At 24.7% G+C, this 25,593-nt stretch overlaps 1 protein-coding gene across 2 annotated transcripts in view; it reads left to right on the forward strand.

Annotated features, from left to right (window-relative positions):
- The window catches only part of LOC129609033 (probable serine/threonine-protein kinase DDB_G0272254), a 70,916-nt gene that overhangs the window by 19,001 nt on the left and 26,322 nt on the right, over positions 1-25,593 (forward strand). Inside the window, exon 2 of one of the 2 annotated variants that reach the window (XM_055520871.1) lies at positions 5,761-5,912. The exons of the other annotated variant lie outside the window; for it this stretch is intronic. Coding sequence (XP_055376846.1) covers positions 5,761-5,784 — 24 coding nt within the window. The 3' untranslated portion in view covers positions 5,785-5,912. Of the gene's footprint in view, positions 1-5,760; positions 5,913-25,593 lie in introns of those variants that run through there. 2 annotated transcript variants of the gene reach the window in all.

The raw sequence follows: 25,593 nt of genomic DNA on the forward strand, positions 1-25,593 counted from the left end.
TCCAAATTTTTTTAGTAAAAGTAGTGATAATGCGAAATTTCAACAGTTCTAGTAAATTAACAAAAAACTGCTTTTATTACAACAAAGCTTCATTCTGCTTCCTTTCACTTATAAATTATTGTCTCTAAAATTTTAAAAAGTTTCAATTTTTGGCATTTAATAATGCTTTAAAAATGTCTGTTAAATCAGAAAAGTAGAACTGGAATGTCTTCCTATCAAAAAGTAGAGTTATTTGCATCTCATCCTAAAAGTATGCAACACCCTAAAATTTTACAATATTAAAATAGCAATAAACGTTATTTACTATTTAAGATAAACAGATAAGAGAAAACCAGCTGGATATTGTTGCATTAATTAATACAATAGAATATCTACTTCCGGTATCTTGTTCTTTGGCAGCCATTTAATTCAGTATTAGATATTCATATGCATTATGCATTATGTACCATCACCATTTACCATATTTTGTTATTATAGCAGCATAATCTTGAGTTATAGCAATTATTACCTCCTATATTCAAATGCTTTTAAACAACTGGTGTATTTTTGCTAACCGCCAACCTCCAAACTTTATATATAGTGAAAATTCTTAACAATTCTTTAAGATTTTTATCTAAATTTGAACTGAAATCAAATCCGAATTCCACTGCAAAGCTTCCCTTAATTTTAATTCTAATTTATTATTATTTTTTTATTATATAAATATTTTAATTTTTAAAATCCTTTTATGTAAAAGATTTTCTTTAAAAAAAAAAAACGAAACAGATTTACTATTGATTTTTTCTTTGTAACTTTTTATAAACACAATAAAAGCAAAAAAAAAAAAACACATATTTTTTTGCGATTTATATACGAAACGATAAGATTATAACATTTTTGCAAACGCATCGGTTATAGTCCTTGATATTTTGATTGAAAATTCATGTCAAGGATATTATATATGTGTATGTATATGTATTAATATGCCTAAATAATACATGAAGTAAATATAAATGGACATGAGATAGTCTATTTAATATAAATTGATTAAAAACAGCAGTCAATTTATTCTTCATGAATACGCACAATATTTTATACACATCGTATGTATATTTGTTTACATGCATTTGAAAGTGATATACTTTGTATAAATATATGCATGATTATACATACAAGTTAATATATAGAATATGCATACATAAATACCTGCACCATATGGTAGGTAATATTAATGCGTAATCATTTATGTATGAAAATTGTAAATTTTCATGGAAAATTTATTTTTAAGTATACAAGAATATAATAATGTATATGTATGTATTTCTTTGTACATCTGCAGTTTTCACATAATTAGATGTATAATATAATTATGAACTCCTATAAGTATGCTATTTAATTTATTTTATATAGAAGAATTTATTTTAAAATTTTTATAAATTTATTTAAATATATTTTGATTATTAATTTAATAAATATTATTGAATTTATTATATTTATTGTATTTTATATAAAATTTTAATTAGATAATTTTATAAGGTGGTCTTAATATAAAGTTCTTGGTTGGTTCTGATTGGTTCGGCGCTCCACGAGTTTTACTCCTCGCTTTCAGAACAATGATGAAAAGAAAAAAAATTTTTGGAAAGCATATAATAGAAAAAAATTTTTCAATCGCGCCCTTGTTTTCCGGCGCCCATTGCAAATTATTACTTTACATACATTGTAGATCCGGTCCTGAGTACAACACAATATAATCCAACAAAATTAGAAATTTTGTAAAATCTCTAGAGCATTTAAGTGCACATTTGATTGTACAGTTATGTTTTTATTCTATTCAGGCCATTCTGGCCTATGTTGTTTGATCAAATACATTTGTTTGATAGAATATTTTTAAGGTGTTTGAAAACTGAAATAATATTTTTATTTGATACTTTCAATGCGAAGAAGCCCAAGTTATTGATTTCTCCCCATTTAATTAACTTAAACTCCGAGATAATCAAGACCATAAGATTGCCGATCGGTCTTCCATTGCTCAAGTGCTCAAGATTCCGGGGTCATTATTACACGAAGCTTCATTGCCTGCCTGACTAGAACTAAAATCGACAATATTTTGATAATTATTGTTCTCAATATCTTCAATATTGTAAAAATTATTTTTTAATTCTTTAGAGAATTCAATTCGCAAATATTCTTTAGTAACTAAATACTATAATGCTCTATTCTCTATGGTTTACAATAATATATTGCCGTAATAATTATTCTACATAGTCTATGTCATATAGTCTACATAAACTGATATTGATTATAAGTAATTATGTCTCAAATAATTTTTATTAAATTAATATTTTAATTCAAATACATAAAGCTTCCTACAAAATTATTGTAAATCAACGATAACATTTCTAATTAGTCTTAAAATATTATAAATTATATTAAAACTCCCGAATTAATAAAAGTAAGATAAAAGACAATTAAATTGGTATTTTCAGATTGTTTGGGCGTTACGATAGGCAATTACATATATAATTTATTTAAGGAAGTCCTTACAATCTTATAGTACAATCGATATATGAATGTTAATATCTACATGTTTTATAGTGAAAAATAATCAATTACAAAAGCAAAAATTTGAGATCCAAGCCAATGTTTTTCCGAATAGAGAATTTTTTTTTCGAAAAATCTCAAATATAATAAATTTTTATAATTTTCTTAATAGCAAACAATAGAAAATTGGAATGCATTGTTACATTTGCATCTATTGGCAACAAACGCATATTATACAATTAGTGTAATACATATGAAAATATATACACATACAGGATGCTCCAGTAATCGGTGTTTTAATATGTAGCATCATTGAAGGTATCAAAAACTTGTAAAATAGGTATCAAATCTCAACTGTTTCCTCGATATACGAATTATAACGAATTTTGACGAAAATTAAAATTACACAAGTTATTTTGGTTATAGCCTCTGTTTCGAAAAAGATAGAAACTTCAAACAAATATTTTCCAATAAAGTTTGTAAAGAAATTGAAATCAACATAACTTTTTTATTTTGTAATTTATGTACTTTCGGAAATATGAGCATTCGAACTTTTTTCTGTATTTTTCGTATTTTTAAGTTTTCTTGATCCAGACAGTAACCTATGATATTTTTTGAAACTTCAAAAAAATTTTACATGCAATTTTTTACTGGGTTTTTTAGTTTTAATTTTATCAGATTTTAAAGGCTTTAACAAAGAATTTAAATTCACACAATTTTTATCTTTAATTAATTATTTTAAGCGCTATAATTGCCTGATATCATTAATTTTTGATAAAAATCGTTATTCTAAATGCTTTACATTCTTTAGAACCATTAGCCATCTTGATTATGACATTGAATTTTAAGATTTTTATTGAAATAAAAATTAAATCACTGATTACTGAGTCACCGTGTGTATATACATATGAATGAATATTACACTCTCTGTAATATTTATACTGTTATACTGAGTATTATTAGATAATCCTATTAGAGCATAATTTGTATATGATCATATTTAATTTAGATTAAAAGAAATATAATATATTTAAAGGACACCATATAGTTTATGAAATTTTCCAAATATATATGTATGTATGTTACAGTATAAGTGTGTGTATATTTAGTTGATTATTATATTTTTATTATATTTGTCATATTATTTTTAATTTATATATCCACGCGCATTTATTTTCACTTAATTTTTTATATAATAAAAAAAAAGGGGTCTTAAAACTTATCGTTATTCCTTGTAACTTTAAGATACAATTGAAAAATTTATTTTATACAAAATACTAAGAATATACAATGAACTTATTAGTTATCTTACGTACTTGAGTTCCTGACTGCTCAAATAAGTAGTAATAGATAATTGTACTGGGAAAAGCACAGAAAACCTGTATCGTAAATAGAATACTATGGCTACGCTTATTTTCTCTAAAACTACCTTAATTCTGATTGATATTTCTACGAAATTTTATATTATGCTTGATAATTAAAATGCAAATTGCAAAATAAACACCAGGTGGAACTGAGCTAATGCATAATTATTATTAACGCTTAAGCTAATTTTCAAAATTCATACGAGAATTTTTAATCCTTTGTGGGCAATTAATAATTTTATATACTATCCCCATTTGGTATATTAAAACTTTAATTTAAATTATTTTTGATTTAATTCAATTTACATACATATTTACTTTTCTGTGGTTATATTATAAACGATATCATTCAAATATAACAATATCTCTCAAATGAAATTTAATATAAATGTACCCTAAATATACAAGTTCAAAAAAAAAATAATATATAAAGTACTTTTATACTTAATGTTTCTTTTAAATATACAGGAGAATATAAATTGATATTGATATTATACGTGCTCATATTCATGTATGTGGTAATGTACATGCATATACACATATTGTTATACGTATAAATATTGAAACTTATATATGAAAACTTACGCCATAAATTGGGGTTTCTTTGATTTAATAAAGTACACACCATATTATTTGTATATTCTATACTTATATCTGACAACATAATATCATTGTATATGTACATACTCGCATATATACTTACATGTTATACATGTATACTTATTATACTTATATTATATAAATGAAAATTTATTTATAACTTTAAGGGGTTGCGGTAAATATATGTCAGTTGAAATTTTAACCATTTTAAAAGCTTATTTAAGTGAATCAGAAAATCATAATACTGATATATATATATATTATGTATAGGCAAACATGCGAGTATGTACATTTGATTTATATAATATTATTATTGTTATAAGAAAATGTAATCCTTTTACGAATTAAAGCATTTATTATAAGGTACGAGTATAAAAGAGAAAAAAATTGTTACTTGTTTTAGGTGTAGACTAATTTTAACTAATGCAAGATTTTTGTGCATTGGTATAACAAAATTGACATTAAAATTTCAGAAGTGTTAAATTCATTTATTTAAAAATATGCTAATGGAAGAGCCTTAATTATGTTAAGGGTTGATTAATTTCATATTGCAATTAGTTTTAAATTCTAAACTTTTTCAAGTTAATTAAATAAAACTTTTCTTTCATAATTAACTTAAGAAATGACTGATTGGAGAAAAAGAATGAATAATTGAGTGACTTAAGAAATGAATAACATTTTTACTGTACGTCCTTCTTTAAATTAAATTTTATCTATGAAAACGATTAAAGTAATGTATTAAATATTTTTACTTAATGCAGTGAATTTTCTGAATTTTTAATAATTTTTAAAATATTTCAATAGTGCTGTTGTTGTTTTAAGAATATACGGCCTTTTATTCGCATGCCCAACAGGAACGGTACGAGCGTGTAACATATATTAAAAAATGCAATGAAATGTTTTGTCTGTCTGTGGAATGCTGGAAGATGATAGTAAAAATTAATGTCTTTTTCGAACATTATTATGAATAATTAAATTTTATCGGTTTACTAACAGTTGCTAAATGACTTTATATTGCTATTTAGTGTGAATTCTCATATTAATAGTAAAAAAATGGTAGGGTGTTTGTATAAAGTCTTAATTCATTCTTTAGCATTGACGATAATAAAGAATTTTAATTAGTTCGAATTGATGAAGAATCTTAATTATCTTAATTTTTTTCAGTTTATTAAAAAAATCGGTGTGAAAGATTTTATTTAAATTTTATTATTATATAAGAAATTTTATGCTAAAATCATTTTTTATAAACTAAATTTTCTTTTTTCTTCTATTGCAGGTAAGTGCCACATTGTATTTATGAAAATATGTGATTTTAATTATGGCTAATAAATTGTGAGTACAATATTATAAAATTGATTAAAAAATTATTTTTTGTTTTTTTTTTTTGATTAAAATTGTATGAGTTGTTTTTGAAGAGGATTTCCAAGGCGGCACGCCACGAGCGACATGAGGTGGGGGGAGAAGAGTTTATTCACTTTTTGGATGTTGTATTTCGAAATTCACATTCTAAATTTTTACCTTGCATACTTTTAAAATTTTCAAGTTTTTGTCTCTTACTCGTATTACTAAATAATAAAAATAAAGTTTGGTCGAAATTCTAAGAAATGATTTACATTTTTAACAGTTAATGATCTTCAGATCCTGAAATAACATTGCCTTATGTTATTTGCCTCCATCAAATTATATTAATTAATTTTTAATACAATTTTTATAGCCTCCTTAAAAATTCCATTTTTGACTATCGCAACTATACGGTATATACTGTTGAAATAACAAAATGGGAGCTGAAATTAATTTGCTATTTAAAACCCATTTTTATTTTTCAAATATTTTAGAATCTAGATTATAGATTATAAAAATCTAAAAGTACTTGTTATTATAGACACTTATAAGTGATTTATTTCCTAAGAAGATTTTTTTTTTTTCATTTTTCTCACCTCTCAAATTATCGTCTTCTGAAATTTTTGTAATATTTGAATTTCTGGCTCCTTATATTTCCGAAACTGTAAGCTTTTTGAAATTTCTATAAAATTAAAACTCTATCGGTAAATGCCATTCCAATTATTTTTCTTAGTTTAAATATTAGCCCTTGAATACGAGAACAACCATTATGTTAATCCTAAAAAAATTAAATTGTTTTTTTTCATCCTTAAAGTATGCAATAATTTAAACTATTTTGGTATTTTAATGAAAATAATATAAAGAGTTAGTAAATTGGTTTCTAGGTATAGCATTCTAGGTATAGGTATAGGTGCCACTTTACAAACCATACTGACTTGATCCAAATACATTTTTTAATTACAAAATTATTTCTTAATTAAAAATTGGATTTTGAACAAAATTGGTTAAAGGAAAAGGAAATCTTTAATGAAAGCAATACCCAACTATCCTTCTATTGTATAAAATCATAAAATTCTCTAGTATCTTTGTGTTCTATTTGAATTTTGTTAAAAAATTTTCTATGTTTTAGTGAAAATGAAATGTAAAATTTCCACAATTTCAAATTTTTTACATAAAATTTAACTAAAAAGAAAATGTGAGAAAAAATTTATTTTACTTATTTTTTACATTTTTAAAAAAAAAACTCTATTAGTTTTCTTCTTTTTTTTTGTTTTTCTCTTTCTATACTGTTCTGGAATAAACTTTTTAATATAAACATACAAAAATAATGTAAAAAACAGGATTTTATTCTATATAAGGAAAATATCCTGGATATTAAATTTTAAGATTTTTCATATTATTTTTTTCCGTTTCGTTTTTCTTCTGTTTTACATTTATTACACTTTTTTTTTTTTGAAGGTAATTTTTATTATAAAGGTATGAAAGTAAATATGTTAAATGTTATTAGTTTTACATGTTAATTGAAAAAGTTTTTCATTTTTTAACATTATTGTTTTTTTATTTTCATATTTTTCCATATTTTTTATAAGTATAACACTGGTATATGAAACTAAAAATAAATTATTTAAAATAATAATCCTGTACTTGTTATATACAAACATTTCATATACAACTTGAATAAAATTCATAGACTTTACGTACTTTTACATTTTATGTTGACTAGTGTGTGTGGATGTATGTGCATATTAAGTTATATACGAAATGTTTATTTGTTTGTTCATGCTTGTATATATACACACAAAATAAAGGTGTGTATTGTTTACACAGAATTTAAAGTGCATATAATATAAAAATGTTAAAACAGAAAGAAAGGAAAAAAAAACGCATATATCCTAGGGAATTGCATTAATATGAAAGAGATAGAGAGAGAGATAGAGAGAGAGACAGGAAGCTTGAGTAGTTATCCTTGATGCATGAAATGTTAAAAAATAGAAATGAAAGAAAAACAAAAAAGAAATATTATGAAAAGTTTACTTTATTCTTTTCTTTAACTTTTGTGTATTTTTCAACACATTTACTGTTTGTTGACGTACTTTTGGTACTTACATATTACCTAGTACATATATACATACTAAATTAAAATTTAAGGACTTTTTAAAATCTTGTTACGGAAGTTAAAACATTTTTTTGTTGTTCTGTTATTTCTTGATTTTCTGTTTTTTTTTTCTACTTAACAAAGCCGCTGCCACCCTTTTCTCCATTCTCTTTTAAATTAAAATTCATTTACTTTGGTTTCTAAAAATTTTTCATATTATGCTCTTTAAATATAATTCGAAAGAGTATTTTAAATAGAATTCTGTGATATTATCAAAGTTTTCATTTAAAAAAAAATAGAAATTAGAAAGAGATGAATAGATTGATAGGTTTATAATACGATTAAAATATCGAAGTTGTGCTCTCAATTTGAGTAAATTGAAATCGGTATTAGAAATGTTCTTATTCGAAAATTAAACTAATCCTCTCCTTTAAACATTTATTTAGTTGCAAATGAAAATTTTGACTTGAGTTCCAATATTTTGAGAAAAAATTTAATAGAAGTCTCACTTTTTTTTATACGAGTATCAATGGAAGTTATGTAATACATAGTTTAAAAATTTCGGTATTCCGCAAAACAAAATATTTCAATTCTTCTCTTATCATATTAAAATTATTCCAAAATAATTTTATTCCGTCAACTTTTGCTTCCTACAAAATTATTGACACCACTCTGTTCCACATATCATTAGGTTTCATATTTATTCTCTCTGTTATTCGTTCCTCTTTCATGTATTTCAAGCTTTTCGGTATCTAACTCTGTTTTCCATCAAAAATTCATTTCCAGAAAAAAGCATTACAATTTTAAATTTAGAAAGAAACAAGAATTTCGAAGCCAAATCAAATTTGAAATTCAAATTTGTTTCTTAATTAATGAGGTTTTTGATAATTTTGACTCATACAGGAATTCAGTTTAGTCTAAATTTTATGTCAAAATCATAAGTGCGACAGCTAGAAATTCAAATTTCCTTTTTTAATGTAATTCATGAGAATCCGAAGCTGAACTCAGACTCTTTAAAAATTCAATTTAAAGGTGTCAATTTTTAAAAATTCAAATTTCATTCTTGAAAATTTTTTTTTATAAGCATGACGTGTTAAGAATTTGTTATACTCTCTAAAATTAATTTAAGTTGCTACATTTGTTTTATGGATTTTACTGAATTTTACTGAATTTAATTCGAACTCAACTAAGAACTCATGCACCTGTATACAACCTATATTTCGATTTATGTAAACTATATTTTTACAAGCTAAACCTGTTTAACAACAATCTTAGTTTCCTCTTCTCAAAACCATATTATAAAAAAAGTATTATACAAATTATAACAATGGCATTATAAAGTAAACTTACATAAATTTCGAAAAAGAAAACAGAAAATTCTTATTCCCTCTAAAGTTTTATTTTTCTTTTCGTTTTTTTTTTTTTTTGTTTTTATAATGGATTAACTAAAAAAAATAATATTTTCTTAACGGTAATAATAATATATGGGAACTGAATAATATGGTACAGTAATAACTGAATATTTATAAGGTTCCTCATTTCATTTTTTTCCTCAGTTTATTGCTGCGGAAATTATTAACTGAGAGAGATGGAAAGAGAGACAGAAAAAGAGTAAAAGAAACAAAATAACATATGAAAAACTTTTTTCTCTTTCTTTTTTGTTTATCTTGTATTGTGTTTTTTTTTTTTTTGTAAAACTCTTTGTAAAAGTTTCACATTCTTAAATAATATTTTTCTTATATTCATATAGGATACGTGTAAAAATATAAATAGAGAGTAAAAAGAAAACAAAAAACAACAAAAATAAAAAGAGTTAGTAATAGAACTTGGAAGTAAATAAATACCATGGGTAAATTGTTAAAGAATTAAGTGTATCTTTAATATTCTGGCTTTTACCCTACAAATAAGTCAATTTTGTATATCCTCTTCCAACGTCTTTCATAGAATTTTTCCCTCTATAAAATTAAAGCATCTGATTACTTTGTTGGATATTGGATATTGGATTATTTGTATATAATAATATTATATTCCAGGAAAATACATATATACAAATATAATTATGTATACAAGATATACAAGACGTATGGTGTATTAATTCAGGTATCTTTGGAAAATTTTCTTTAAAATTACAACATAATATTATTTTTCATTGTTGTATTGAAGAAAAAAATTGTTAAAAAAATTGTAATTTTTTTCATAAATATTAAATATTTTGCTTTAAACATGAAATAGAATAAAACTTATTACAGCTATACAATTTTAATAGCACAAAACTAAAATTTGGTTAATAAAAATCATAAAAATTCGGCTCTTTTTTTCTCGGCTCGTAATTGTTAGAGCCGTTTTATTTAAGAGGCATATTGCCAAAATACATTACATTACGTTTACAAAGAATACAAATTTTGCCACGGATAATTACTTTCCTAATTGACCATAATGTTTTCTTTTAAGAACCCATGAATTAATTCCGGAGACTAATTTCATTTTATATGAAAATTACAACTAATTTTTATTATTCTCTGTTTTCTCGAACTGTAGATTTTGGAACATTTTCGGAGCTAAATTCGATATTTATTCGTTGTTATTATTATTTTTTTTTTTTGATTACTATTGTCATTTACTAACTGGTTTGTAATAAGTGATCATGTTATTTTCCCTCATAGCACTGTACTAAATGCGATTAGCAAGAAATGTTTTACTACTACTATTTTCTACTAAGCGAGATAGGTACTAACCAAAGAAAATTATTATAACAAAATAGGCAATGATAACGAATTTTTTATGTAGGTATTCGGCGTTCAAACTAATATTGCATATATGGTTCTATATGTTCGCTTATCATGTATATAATGTCACATTGATTTTCTCTAGATATTTCAGATATTTATAATACGTGCATTTATGTTTATACTTCAGCTGTATGGAATATCAAAAACCTAGAGAAAGCAAAACAATAAGGAAAGTAATAGGAACTACATATTATCAAAAACAAAAACAAATCAACATACAATAGGGCAATATAGAGAGGCAAACGAACATAAAAAATACACACACATATATGAAAACCAAAAAAAAAATCCATGTGACATGCGTTCAATTTTCAGTTCCTTGGAGTCAAATTTTTAAGGATGAATAAATTATGCAAAAAAAAAAATAAAATAAATAAAATAATTCACACACATTCAATTAAAGATTTTTCTACTTTCTACCTGACTTTTCTACTTTTTTCTCATATTTCCTCTCAATTTTTTTCTCAAAATTTTCTCTCGTTCTTTTTACTCTTTTTACCGTATTGTGTATACAATAGGTAGGTTATGTGATGGTAACAAATTTTGCATATCGAGTTTTCGATGGGAATGCACTTCTCCATAGTAGGGAAGTGTAAATAAACTATTTTTAGCAACCTGTCAGTCTGTCGGTCAGTGTGTACACGTGTGTATCTCAAGTTCGGCTGAATCGATTTTGATGAAATTTTATATGTAAGATTTTTCGACCATGGCACAGATTGATCAACTTTTCGTATATATCAGGTCTCGGAAACTGCATTTTTGACCATTTTGAAGAAAATATTTAACCGATTTATTTGAAATTTCATATATAAGCTCCATACGAAACCTCCAAACAAAAACATACTTTTTTGCGTATATAAAGTGAAATAAACAACCGATCTCATTGAAATTTAATATTTAAATTCTTCGTACTAAAACAATGAACATATAAAGATCAGGCCTCGAAAACTGATCCGGGGGCCGATTTTACATTTTTTAACATATCTACGGAACAAATTGATGGAATTTCTTCAAACTTGACATTTGACTTCTGGTTGTTGCCGAAACTAAGTGGCGAGCATTTCAGGGAATTCGGGTAGCACAAAGCGAAACTCTACTAAGAGCCAAATTTACATTTTTCTAAGTATGTTAACTATAAGCTTACTAATGTCCTAAAAATTGGAAAAAAGTATTTAACAGACATTTTTATAATATTCTGTAACACTTTCATTTAACTAGACAATACACAATGCGGTCGGTTATGTGCTGACCACACCAGATTTTTTTTTTTTGTAACACTATACTGGCATTGATGTGTTTATGTGTGTAATATTCATAAAAAAAGGGATGTTATGCTGTAATATACACAATATTAACTATCCTTGTAAAAATAATAATAGGGATATTATTGGTGCGTATTTTTATGAAAGTGTGTATATGTACGAGTATATAATAATTTTTTTGGAACCTATATAATAAGGTTGTCTATATTATATTTCATAAAATGTAGGTATATAAAATCTAAAATGATAAGACAGGTTGTTACACCATTAATTTTTATTTTATTTTTTTTTCGTTGTGTATATTGAGAGGAAAATTATAAAAATGTACATAAGGTTAGTTAACTGTGTTTAATAAACATTTATAGAAATTACTTTTGCTTATATAAAAAAATGAGACTAGAATAATAGCTTAATACAAAATAAATTAATTAAATTATTTTTCATATTTTGTTATTATCTATGGCTTTAAAGTTATTATAAAAAATCTTAGAGGATGCAAGTATCTCTTCCAGGCTCGCTCAAGATAGAAAAACAGAAGAGAATAACACGTTAAACTACAGTAAGTGTCACAGAGCAAACCTATATATCTCTTCACAATATCTGACTAGTAACGTCGTATTCTCCTTTTCCAATTAGTTATCGATAAATTTATAAAATCAAATAACGATTTAAAATTTAAATAGAATTTTTAGTCCGTGTCTATGAATTTAAAGCTAAAATTTATGCAGAAATTGTATTTCATTTACATAGATAATAAGTAGCACACTTACAAAATATTATGGGCATTTAAGAGATGCATTTATTATACAGAATTTCTATACTATTGAAAACAGAAAACTGCAATTTCCTAAACAATTTTCGTAAAAAAAAAATTTTTACTTCTCTCCGCCATTCAAAAAACTATAACACCTGCAATATCTCTCAAGCTCGGGAAATTTCGTAAATATGGCATACTTTGTCTGTTCAGCACAATTGAGTTCACCCAGCTGTTACAGTACGAATTAATCATTGGAATTAACCATTAACTTTAATTAATTTTTACAAACTTATTTTTGTTTCATTTTCCTCTCATACTGCAAGTCGCAAAACTTTAAAATCATAATTGGTCATCTTATTATCGCCATCGTATAGTGAGTTACTAACCACCGTAAAAAGAGAGCGTCATAATAAAGAGCCACTGAAATTAAAAATTTTAAATATTTCAAACTTGAACTTATAAGTAGTTCATCTTATCTCTCAACATATTTTTGTTAAAATTATTATATTAAAGCCACCTTGTTAATATTTTTGACAAAAAAAAAAAGAAAAATTCTGTAAAATTTTTTTATTCTTTACCCCAAAAAAAATTTCGTTATAATATTTTAACACCATCCGGGTTATATGTAATGCCTGTTAACAACTGAATAAATGAAGAAGAAAAATTAAATTTTAATAAGACTACAGAAAAATAAACCTTCTCCCTCCCCTGTTCGTTCCCTGCCCATTTTACTAACAAAACAGAAGAAGTAAACGTACACCAAAAAAAAAAAAAGGAAATATTATGAAAATGTTACATTTAATTTTAAAGCCGCCGGAAAAAATATTGTCTCGACTATTTTGTCCCGAGGGTTATAAATAAAACCATATTACACGTGCATACATAATTCACATTTTCATTTCTACTTAAAAATTTTCCTTTTTTCTTCTTTTTTTTTTTGTGTTTTTTTCAACACCTCCTTTTATTACATATACATACAAATATAATATTGTACAATTTTTATAATATGTGCATATTTATTATTATGATAATCCTGTTTAAGAAGCTCTATAAAATTCAATGGTATATAGTTGCATAAAACGTGCCGCATATATAACAGAAGGTACACACTATTATATTATTAAAAAATAAAGAAAATGAACAGAAAATAAAAATTTTCACAGCATAATTTTACAACTTCTTGTTGTGTTTACTTAAATAATATTCACATAGTTATAAGTAAGTAAGAGTGTATGTCGTATGTTGTATATTGTTAGTGAAATGTGAATGTTAAAAGTGGAACTTAAATCGCTTTTAAGTTCTTCTATATTTTTAAAGTTAACAATATCCTTTTAAATATTTGTATGGTTTTTTTTTGTTTGTGTGTGTTTATTTGAAAGACTTTTAATATACTAGAATAATTTTCAAAAAGTTTTGTCATTCTTTCGTTTTTTCCTTCTTCACATACAAACAAATTTCACATACAAATAAATGTCATATGATATTTTAATGTAGGCATGGCATGTGTATAATATTTTTATGAGAAATAATATTATGAATTTATAATATTAAAATATATGTAAGTCGGAATCTTAATACGTACATAGTCTGCTAATATTAAATTTACATAATATATTATAAAATAGAAAATTATAGTTGAAAGTTTTCCTGTAATGGACAATATCGTTGAAACCATAATTCATAAGAAATTGCAATATTAAATAAGGTTTCAAACATGCGTTTTAAGTATTTTTTTTTTCTGTTACACTATGTATATGCAGTTCCAGGAATATATGGATGTTCATTTTTCTCCTGGTTCTAAATTAACTGCAAATTATTTCATGAAATTACTAATAAATGGAGGTGGTTACATTATTGTGCTTTTAAATCCAGTTAATAACATATTTTTAGGGGGCAGTGAAAAAAAATTCTGTCTATTTGACACTGTACGGAATTTTATTTCTTTAATTTTATTCATAAACTTTGGATTAATTTTGATAACGCATGGCATATCGGTGAGAATTTAGAAGAAAATAAACATTTTTTATGGTAAATTAAAAAATTGCATAAAATTAGGGGCAATAAATGAATAAAAGCTAATTGTATTAGAATTAAATTTAGAAATTAGAGAACAAGGAGCAGTCTGGTTTAAAGAACAAGGAGCAGTCAAAAGCCTTTGTCAATAAAAGATTTGCTTCAGAGAACAAGGAACAATCAAAAACCCTTTGTCAATAAAAGGTTTGCAAAATTGGAACAAAAATTCCTTTAATTCTCAAATTTTGAATTGAATTCATTTAATTTTCAAATTTTAGACAGCATTATTTCTGTTAATCAGCAAAAGGTTAAAGTCTGAAATTTTCGCGGTTACATACCATTTTTACAAATATTGTCGCTTCAATTTTTATTCGAAACCGAAAAGTATGCAATAAAAGTTGCGTTAAAATTACATAAACAAAAACAATGCTTTTCATTTTGTTTAAGGGAAGTATTTGTCGCCTTTCTTTAAACTGCTGGTTTAATCCAAATATATTCCACAATTATTATTACATAGAGCAACAATGTCATATATATATATGTAAGTCCATTGTTTTCAGTTCAAAATGTTCATCACATCTCCATTATTATTCACATTTCATATATTCTTTATAAATATTGTTTATAATAGTCTACAGCATATATAGAATAATATCATTTGTGTGAACAATATACATAATAATTATATGTATGTACGAGTATATGTACATACACTGACTATAAATAAATGAAGATTATGAAATTTTGTGTGATCTTCTACTTAATAACAATCACAATAACTTTTAAATTTAACAAAACAATAAGTACTTGTATAGGTATACGAAAGACCATAACAAACACTCCCACAACTTTGAAAATACTATAATTTTACCAGCAAGACACCATGTATATATATAGCATATTTGTTAAGCTATTGAAAATATTTGCAAAAGATTCCTGACCGTTTTAGAATTTTAATTAAAATTTGAAGTTCTTCATAAATTGAGTGAATAAATAATAATACTGTTGATTATATTGTATGCAACGAGGTAACATGTTGAGCTCTAAATGGAAATTCACTTCCTCAAATTAGAGTTGTGTAAATAGAAACTATTTTTAACAAGATGCCGGTGTATCTTGTATTCTTTTATCTCGGTTTCGATGGAATCATTACAAAATCAATAAATGAAATGAAAAATTATGGCTGAATTTAATTAAGAAATATGATGAATTTGTTAAATTTTATGCTAAATCAGAAACCGGAAACTACTAATACGTTTCAATTTTTGAACTTTTCGGATTTCGTAAGAAAAAAATCAATAGGCTTCTTTACAATTTAATCAGTCAATTTTGGTTAAAATCAGGCATCACGAGTACGAATCAAATTTTCCATGGCTTTATAATTGTCATCACATTTAGGCAATTAATTTAAAGAGATTTCTTCCTTTAACCAATAAGATTTTTTCTGGAAAATCTGAATATTATTCGTATAAAATACAAAATGTGATTTGATATTATGCTGGCCGCATCAAATTAATTTATATGGCTTCACAGTGTACTAGAACATTTTGTACTAACACCCCTTTAAAAATTCATAATTCCAATAATGGGTTAATATAGAAATTTTTTCGAATATCTCAGATTGACTTCATAGTTAATTTTTTTTTTAAAGGCAGGTTATTTATTGTTTTCTTCTTTTGTTTTTCATTTCATCTACTGCCACAACACAATTTTTTACAAGAAAATAAGAGAAAACTTTTCTATAAAAATATTTTCAATATATGAAACCAAAAAATAAATAAAGTTGGGTCAAACCAATGGTTTGTATTGTAGCACTTTTCCCTTCAACAAGTGAAAATTCTGCTTTTAAATACAGTCTACGAGTATGTATACCTATCACACTATTAAAATTATTTTCATTCATATACAAAACTATTTCTAGGATTGCATATGTTTAGGATGAACGATTTATGCAGTCTTTGAAATAAAGCAAAAATTAATATAAGCAGGGGTTAACGTAATGCTCGATTTTAAGGTTTAATTGTATGAGTTAAGAAAAATAATTATATTTTTTAATATCATGGAATTTACCGTTAACTTTTTGCGTTTATAGAAATTTGAAAAAGCTTGCGGTTTCAGAAATATAAGGCGGCGAAAATGCAAATTTTACAAATTTCAAGAGGCCATAACTTGAGAGGGGGTGGAGATGGAAAAAAATTTTCTTCTAACGAAATGAATTATTTATTAATGTCTAAAAGCTGCTAAAATTTCAAAGTTCTACATTATGGGGTTTAGAAGAAAAACGAGATCAAAAATTTGGAAAAAAAGGACTTTAGATAACGGTAAATTTGAACGGCCATTTTGTTTTTCTAAAGTTTAGCTATAGTATACTGCGCTAGGGGAAGGAAGCTACTGCCTTTCTGCGTTTGCAAAATTTCAAAAATGCTTATGGTTTCATTGCAACAAATAGTTAAAATAGGCTATTTTTAGTGCTTTGGGGTGGTATAACTTCTAGAGGGGGGGAGATAGGTAAAAATTTTGTTCTACGAAAATAAGTTTCTAGTAAAGAACTATGTACGTATTAAATTTCAGCTTTCTATCTTTAAGAATGTAGAAGTTTTGTAAACAGACACACGGACGGACGGACGGACGGACGGACGGACGGACGGACGGACGGACGGACGGACGGACGGACGGACGGACGGACGGACGGACGGTCGGACGGACGGACGGACGGACGGACGGACGGACAGAGTGAAACTAATAAGCACTTTTTTCAAAAAATTTTTGGAAAAGTGCTAAAAAAAAAAAATTAAAAAATGACGAATAAAAAACTTTTTTAAAATATGTGTGAAATTTTTCGAGACAAAAATATTTTACAATAGAAATGAAGAAATAAAAAAAAAAGAAAATAATAACAGAAAAAATTCAAGGACATTATTATATATGAATAAGAAAAAGGGACATTTAAAAGCTATTCTAAAGCAGTTCACAATATATTTGAAGAGTTGATGATAAAATATTCAAAAAAACAATGAAATAAGAAAAAAAAAAAATTAAAACAAAGCCAACATTCCAGTCGTTTCTATCTGCTTTTTAGCTAACTCGCTCTATATACAAACACATTTGTACATACACAAAAAAATAATTTAGTAAATCTCAACCTTAAGGGAAATTAATCAATTTTTCTTTGACTTAGAAAAACTAATAGCTTCCTGAAGCATGTATAAATTTGCATAAAAATTTATTCAAAAAAACAAAAAGGAACGTTTTTTCTTTCAGATTTTTCTTCTTATTTTCATAATAACTAGTCGTGTGGGCTTGCATTGCAAGCCTTGCAAGTATGATGCCTGTAGTTTTGAAATTGTGTTCCATTTTGTGGCTGAGATATTTTAAGTTTACTTTATTTCTTCAAAAACACACCCATAATATACATATAGATATGTTTTTTCCTGATAAATAATAAGATAAACTTAAAACTTAAAATAAAAAAGTTCTGAGAAATAATTACCCAAAAATAGATAATTAAACAAATAATTAGTTCCTTTGAAATCTAACGCCTTTTGAGTAATTTATTTTAAAACTTCACTTTGAGTTATGTCGCATAAAATCGTAAAATGCCTTTCACAATAAACACTTTAAGCCATAAATTATTGTTAATTATAAACTACAATTCATGCACGTATGTATTTGAAGTTTATAAAACATGCGAATAAAACGCGTGACTGTAGAATGAGTTAACACCAATTCTAACGTATATAGGGTAATACGTATTGCATACGATTTCTATGCGTATTTTTGACATTTTTGGGCACCAAACTTTGTTAAAACATTTTCATACAGGTCTTTTACATGATTGCATATCAATGCTGTATCGATTACTTTCCGATTGTTCCTTAGTATAATTGATTATACCTTTGTAGCAAATCGCAAAAAGAATACATATGTATATAAGTAAATGTGTATGTAATCGTACATGCTATAAAACTATATGTAGATATTATTAATTTTTTGTTTTCTTGTTATAACTCACACTTATAGAATTTAACTTATTACGAATATATATGCCATCAAAATTATACAAACATTACCTCCATGTAGTACCATTTTGTAAAAAAATGGACCAAAGTATCTTTGGAGGGGGTGAAGGGAAGGGCGGGTGGAATTCTTGCTTTTTCTGGGACCCTGGAGGCAAAACTCTATCTAATGCTTTTTGTCCCATGTCTCTAGCCCTTCTAGAAGTACCCGTACTTTTTACCACCTGAGAAGTAGCTATATATATATAATGTAAAATAGGATGGTTTTTGAAGAGTTATACGAAATATGAATAAAATATAGAATTAATAAGAGAAATTCAATGTACTGCGTAGCCTAGTGGTTAGCGTGGTGGTCTCATAGCCAGAAGGTTATTGGATCAATGCTTGCCTGGATGTTGTATTTTTCTTTTTTTGGATTATTTTAAAAATTTTTTTTTTATTTTGTTTAAATTTTGTATTTTATTTTTTTTTAATATATAACAGATAAATGTTATATAAAAGTTTAAAGAAAATTTCCAAAAAAATATTCTTATAATAGTTTGGAAAAATTCGCAAAAATTTTAAGTACATAAATATGTATGTATGTATATTTTTTTTAAAGCTTCCTGAGTAATTTTTTTTAAGCTTTCTATATGAATTTAATAATATTCAAAACTGTAGAATATATAGAAATAAATTTTAAACGCATAATTATTAAATCATGGGAGTAAACATACAAAAATTAATTTTTCAAATAAAGAAAAGGTTTAGTCAAAAACAAAATAATAATTTTATTCATATATATGTATGCATGTATGTATGTATGTATGAATATATGTGTGTATGTATATATGAATGGATTAGAATTGAAGATTTTGAAATTTTTCGTTCCAACATATGAACGTATGTACATATGAATCTATTAGAATCGAAAATTAAAAAAGAAACAAAAACAAAATAATAATTTATGTATGTAAAAATATATGTATGTTTGTATATATGAATACATGTGTGTATGTATATATGAATGGATTAGAATTGAAGATTTTAAAATTTTTCGTTCCAACATATGAACGTATGTACATATGAATGTATTAGAATCGAAAATTTTGAAATTTTGCTGTTGGAAAAATTAGAAATAAAATTATTAACACAAACACACGTTATTATGAATGTATACCTAGTTTTTTTAAAACTGCGGGTGAACATATAGAAATAAATTTCTCAAATAAAGAAAAGGTTTAGGTTAAAATAAAATAATAATTGTATTCAAATATATAAATGTACATATGAATGTAATTTTTTTAAATAAAGAAAAGGTTTAGGCAAAAACAAAATAATAATTTTATTCAAATATATGTATGTATATATAAATGTATTAAATTTAGCATTTTACAGTTTTCCGTTTGGAACAATAAAAATAAAATTCTAACTACATACGTACATACATATATTCTGTATGTACATATATTTTTTTAAAGCTTGCTGACGAAACGTAATGTTCAAAACAATAACAAATGAAATATTAATATTCAGATGTCACAAAACATCTGATGTCTGATAAAAGCTGACATTTATTTACGTTAAAATTAATTCGTTTATCCGCAACAAAAATATGTGAGATCATTATATTTTCAAATATTATTTATTTCTCGGTTTGTGTTTCTAATAATAAAAATAACGTAAAACGTATCATTTATTTCGTGGTTTGTGTTTCTAATTATAAAAAGTATAAAAGAAAAACGTGCTTTTGTTATACAAAAATTTTTTCAGAAAATCTTAAAATAGAGCTATTTCGGGGCTAAAAAGTTCCAATGTCAGATTTTTCTGGGACCCTAGAGGCAAAACTCTACCTAATGCCTTTTGTCCCATGTCTCTAGCCCTTCTAGAAGTACCCGTACTTTTTACCACCTGAGAAGTAGCTATATATATATAATGTAAAATAGGATGGTTTTTGAAGAGTTATACGAAATATGAATAAAATATAGAATTAATAAGAGAAATTCAATGTACTGCGTAGCCTAGTGGTTAGCGTGGTGGTCTCATAGCCAGAAGGTTATTGGATCAATGCTTGCCTGGATGTTGTATTTTTCTTTTTTTGGATTATTTTAAAAATTTTTTTTTTTATTTTGTTTAAATTTTGTATTTTATTTTTTTTTAATATATAACAGATAAATGTTATATAAAAGTTTAAAGAAAATTTCCAAAAAAATATTCTTATAATAGTTTGGAAAAATTCGCAAAAATTTTAAGTACATAAATATGTATGTATGTATATTTTTTTTAAAGCTTCCTGAGTAATTTTTTTTAAGCTTTCTATATGAATTTAATAATATTCAAAACTGTAGAATATATAGAAATAAATTTTAAACGCATAATTATTAAATCATGGGAGTAAACATACAAAAATTAATTTTTCAAATAAAGAAAAGGTTTAGTCAAAAACAAAATAATAATTTTATTCATATATATGTATGTATGTATGTATGAATATATGTGTGTATGTATATATGAATGGATTAGAATTGAAGATTTTGAAATTTTTCGTTCCAACTTATGAACGTATGTACATATGAATCTATTAGAATCGAAAATTAAAAAAGAAACAAAAACAAAATAATAATTTATGTATGTAAAAATATATGTATGTTTGTATATATGAATACATGTGTGTATGTATATATGAATGGATTAGAATTGAAGATTTTAAAATTTTTCGTTCCAACATATGAACGTATGTACATATGAATGTATTAGAATCGAAAATTTTGAAATTTTGCTGTTGGAAAAATTAGAAATAAAATTATTAACACAAACACACGTTATTTTGAATGTATACCTAGTTCTTCTAAAACTGCGGGTGAACATATAGAAATAAATTTCTCAAATAAAGAAAAGGTTTAGGTTAAAATAAAATAATAATTGTATTCAAATATATAAATGTACATATGAATGTAATTTTTTTAAATAAAAAAAAGGTTTAGGCAAAAACAAAATAATAATTTTATTCAAATATATGTATGTATATATAAATGTATTAAATTTAGCATTTTACAGTTTTCCGTTTGGAACAATAAAAATAAAATTCTAACTACATACGTACATACATATATTCTGTAGTACATATATTTTTTTAAAGCTTGCTGACGAAACGTAATGTTCAAAACAATAACAAATGAAATATTAATATTCAGATGTCACAAAACATCTGATCTCTGATAAAAGCTGACATTTATTTACGTTAAAATTAATTCGTTTATCCGCAACAAAAATATGTGAGATCATTATATTTTCAAATATTATTTATTTCTCGGTTTGTGTTTCTAATAATAAAAATAACGTAAAACGTATCATTTATTTCGTGGTTTGTGTTTCTAATTATAAAAAGTATAAAAGAAAAACGTGCTTTTGTTATACAAAAATTTTTTCAGAAAATCTTAAAATAGAGCTATTTCGGGGCTAAAAAGTTCCAATGTCAGATTTTTCTGGGACCCTAGAGGCAAAACTCTACCTAATGCCTTTTGTCCCATGTCTCTAGCCCTTCTAGAAGTACCCGTACTTTTTACCACCTGAGAAGTAGCTATATATATATAATGTAAAATAGGATGGTTTTTGAAGAGTTATACGAAATATGAGTAAAATATAAGATTATTAAGAGAAATTCAAGGTACTGCGTAGCCTAGTGGTTAGCGTGGTAGTCTCATAGCCAGAAGGTTATTGGATCAATGCTTGCCTGGATGTTGTATTTTTCTTTTTTTGGATTATTTTAAAAATCTTCTTTTTTTATTTTGTTTAAATTTTGTATTTTATTTTTTTTTTAATATATAACAGAAAAATGTTATACAAAAGTTTAAAGAAAATTTCCAAAAAAATATTCTTATAATAGTTTGGAAAAATTCGCAAAAATTTTAAGTACATAAATATGTATGTATGTATATTTTTTTTAAAGCTTCCTGAGTAATTTTTTTTAAGCTTTCTATATGAATTTAATAATATTCAAAACTGTAGAATATATAGAAATAAATTTTAAACGCATAATTATTAAATCATGGGAGTAAACATACAAAAATTAATTTTTCAAATAAAGAAAAGGTTTAGTCAAAAACAAAATAATAATTTTATTCATATATATGTATGTATGTATGTATGTATGAATATATGTGTGTATGTATATATGAATGGATTAGAATTGAAGATTTTGAAATTTTTCGTTCCAACATATGAACGTATGTACATATGAATGTATTAGAATCGAAAATTTTGAAATTTTGCTGTTGGAAAAATTAGAAATAAAATTATTAACACAAACACACGTTATTATGAATGTATACCTAGTTTTTTTAAAACTGCGGGTGAACATATAGAAATAAATTTCTCAAATAAAGAAAAGGTTTAGGTTAAAATAAAATAATAATTGTATTCAAATATATATATGTACATATGAATGTAATTTTTTTAAATAAAGAAAAGGTTTAGGCAAAAACAAAATAATAATTTTATTCAAATATATGTATGTATATATAAATGTATTAAAATTTAGCATTTTACAGTTTTCCGTTTGGAACAATAAAAATAAAATTCTAACTACATACGTACATACATATATTTTGTATGTACATATATTTTTTAAAAGCTTGCTGACGAAACGTAATGTTCAAAACAATAACAAATGAAATATTAATATTCAGATGTCACAAAACATCTGATGTCTGATAAAAGCTGACATTTATTTACGTTAAGATTAATTCGTTTATCCGCAACAAAAATATGTGAGATCATTATATTTTCAAATATTATTTATTTCTCGGTTTGTGTTTCTAATAATAAAAATAACGTAAAACGTATCATTTATTTCTTGGTTTGTGTTTCTAATTATAAAAAGTATAAAAGAAAAACGTGCTTTTGTTATACAAAAAATTTTTCAGAAAATCTTAAAATAGAGCTATTTCGGGGCTAAAAAGTTCCAATGTCAGATTTTTCTGGTACCCTAGAGGCAAAACTCTACCTAATGCCTTTTGTCCCATGTCTCTAGCCCTTCTAGAAGTACCCATACTTTTTACCACCTGAGAAGTAGCTATATATATATAATATGCTTTGAATCTGGATGTATTATGTGTATATATATATTAGATTATATGCAAGCATATTATTATGTAAAAATCTGTAATGTCCAAGGGCTTTCAAACTTTTATAATATTTTTTTTAAGAATGAATTCGATTTTATGCGGGTTTTTTAATAAAGAACATCAAGGAAAACACGAAATATTTTCCCAAAGCGTTCTCTTGCATGAATTCACAAAACTATTCAAAAATGCAAATTATTAAATATCTAGAAATAAGGCAATAATTACTGGGATTATGAATCAAATTTTTTTTTATTTATTTTTTAAAATTCTAAGCATAATGACTATAGATTTTAATAACTTTATATGCTAGAATAACACCTTAAACTGTGATAATAAATTTAAATATCATAATTATTAAAAAAACTCTGTGATTTTCATGAAAAACTGCCTTCAAATTTAAAAACGTTCGTGCTTAGGATGAATTGAAGTCAAATTAACTTTAAAAATTATAGATTTTTCTATGTTATTTCTCAGCTTATTTAGAAGTTCATTAAGTAAATAATTAGGCTAATAATAATTAATAGGCTATCAATATCGGAAATATTAATTTACAATGCTAATTTTACTTGAGTATTATTACTTGAGTATGAGAAATTTCGTAGCGAGAAAATGTGACCATTGTGAATTAATAAAAATAACCCATTTAAAATAATCGTTGTTGAGAGGGTAAAATGTTGTAGAATACTTTTATTCCAATATTTAAAAAGACTAAATAAATTGGAATCACCTAAAAATTTACATATTTTTTAAAAAATTGTACAAGAACCTCTTATATCGTAAGAGTTATGCAAAATTTTTAAGATTAATATTGTTAAATTATTGCACTACACATTATTTACAATATTAAGGATTTTCGAAAATTTAATTCAACATTTTTCATGAAAATTTTAATATTTATTTTATAGAATGACAAAATTTTCTTGAATATTTTATTAAACTGATTCTTAATTTAAATCTGGTATAACAAATTCAGCACTTCTAGCTTGTCTATGACTTAAGAAATAAAAACTTTTAAATAATCCTGAACTCAATTTTTAATATTTTTAATATTGAGGATATTGAGGATAATAATTGACAATTTGAGGATCACTGCTCTAATCTACATATGTGAAAAATCATAATGTATACATATAAATTTATTTATATATATATATACATATAGATACGTGCTAATAACGTTTATTTTGAATTCAAAATGGTTGAATATTCTAGAATATATTTTTATTTACATTTTTTTTTTCTCCAATCTTCTTTTCATGGTGATCACAATATTATATTAGATAGAATTTTAAGTACATAGATACAACACATATTATGTATATTTCAATATTATTGCTTTAAGAAATTTTCCATAATAATATATTGTATAAAAAAAAATAAAGAGTAAAAAAATTTTAGTAATGTTAAATGTAAAATAATAAAAAAAAAAAGAACAAAAAATTATATGAAAAATTTAAAGTTTAAGAAAGCCCTTCAGTAAAATTCAAAAATTACTTAACATATTTTTTAAAAAGTACAACCCAATATTGTAAGAGTTAGAAACGTGTAAAGGATTTAGGCAAAATAATTTTAAAATACATACAATATTTATGCGTATTATCCTTTTTTTTTTTCTGTTTTGATCTTGACATTATTATTGTTATTTTTATTGAAAAATAATAAAAATTTTTAAATTATTAATAATATACAATAATATTTACAAACCCATAGGTACGATATAATTTAATATGA

The sequence above is a fragment of the Condylostylus longicornis genome, unplaced genomic scaffold (genome assembly GCF_029603195.1).
Source record: "Condylostylus longicornis isolate FDR11 unplaced genomic scaffold, ASM2960319v2 ptg000038l, whole genome shotgun sequence".
NCBI classification, from domain to species: Eukaryota; Metazoa; Arthropoda; class Insecta; order Diptera; family Dolichopodidae; genus Condylostylus; species Condylostylus longicornis.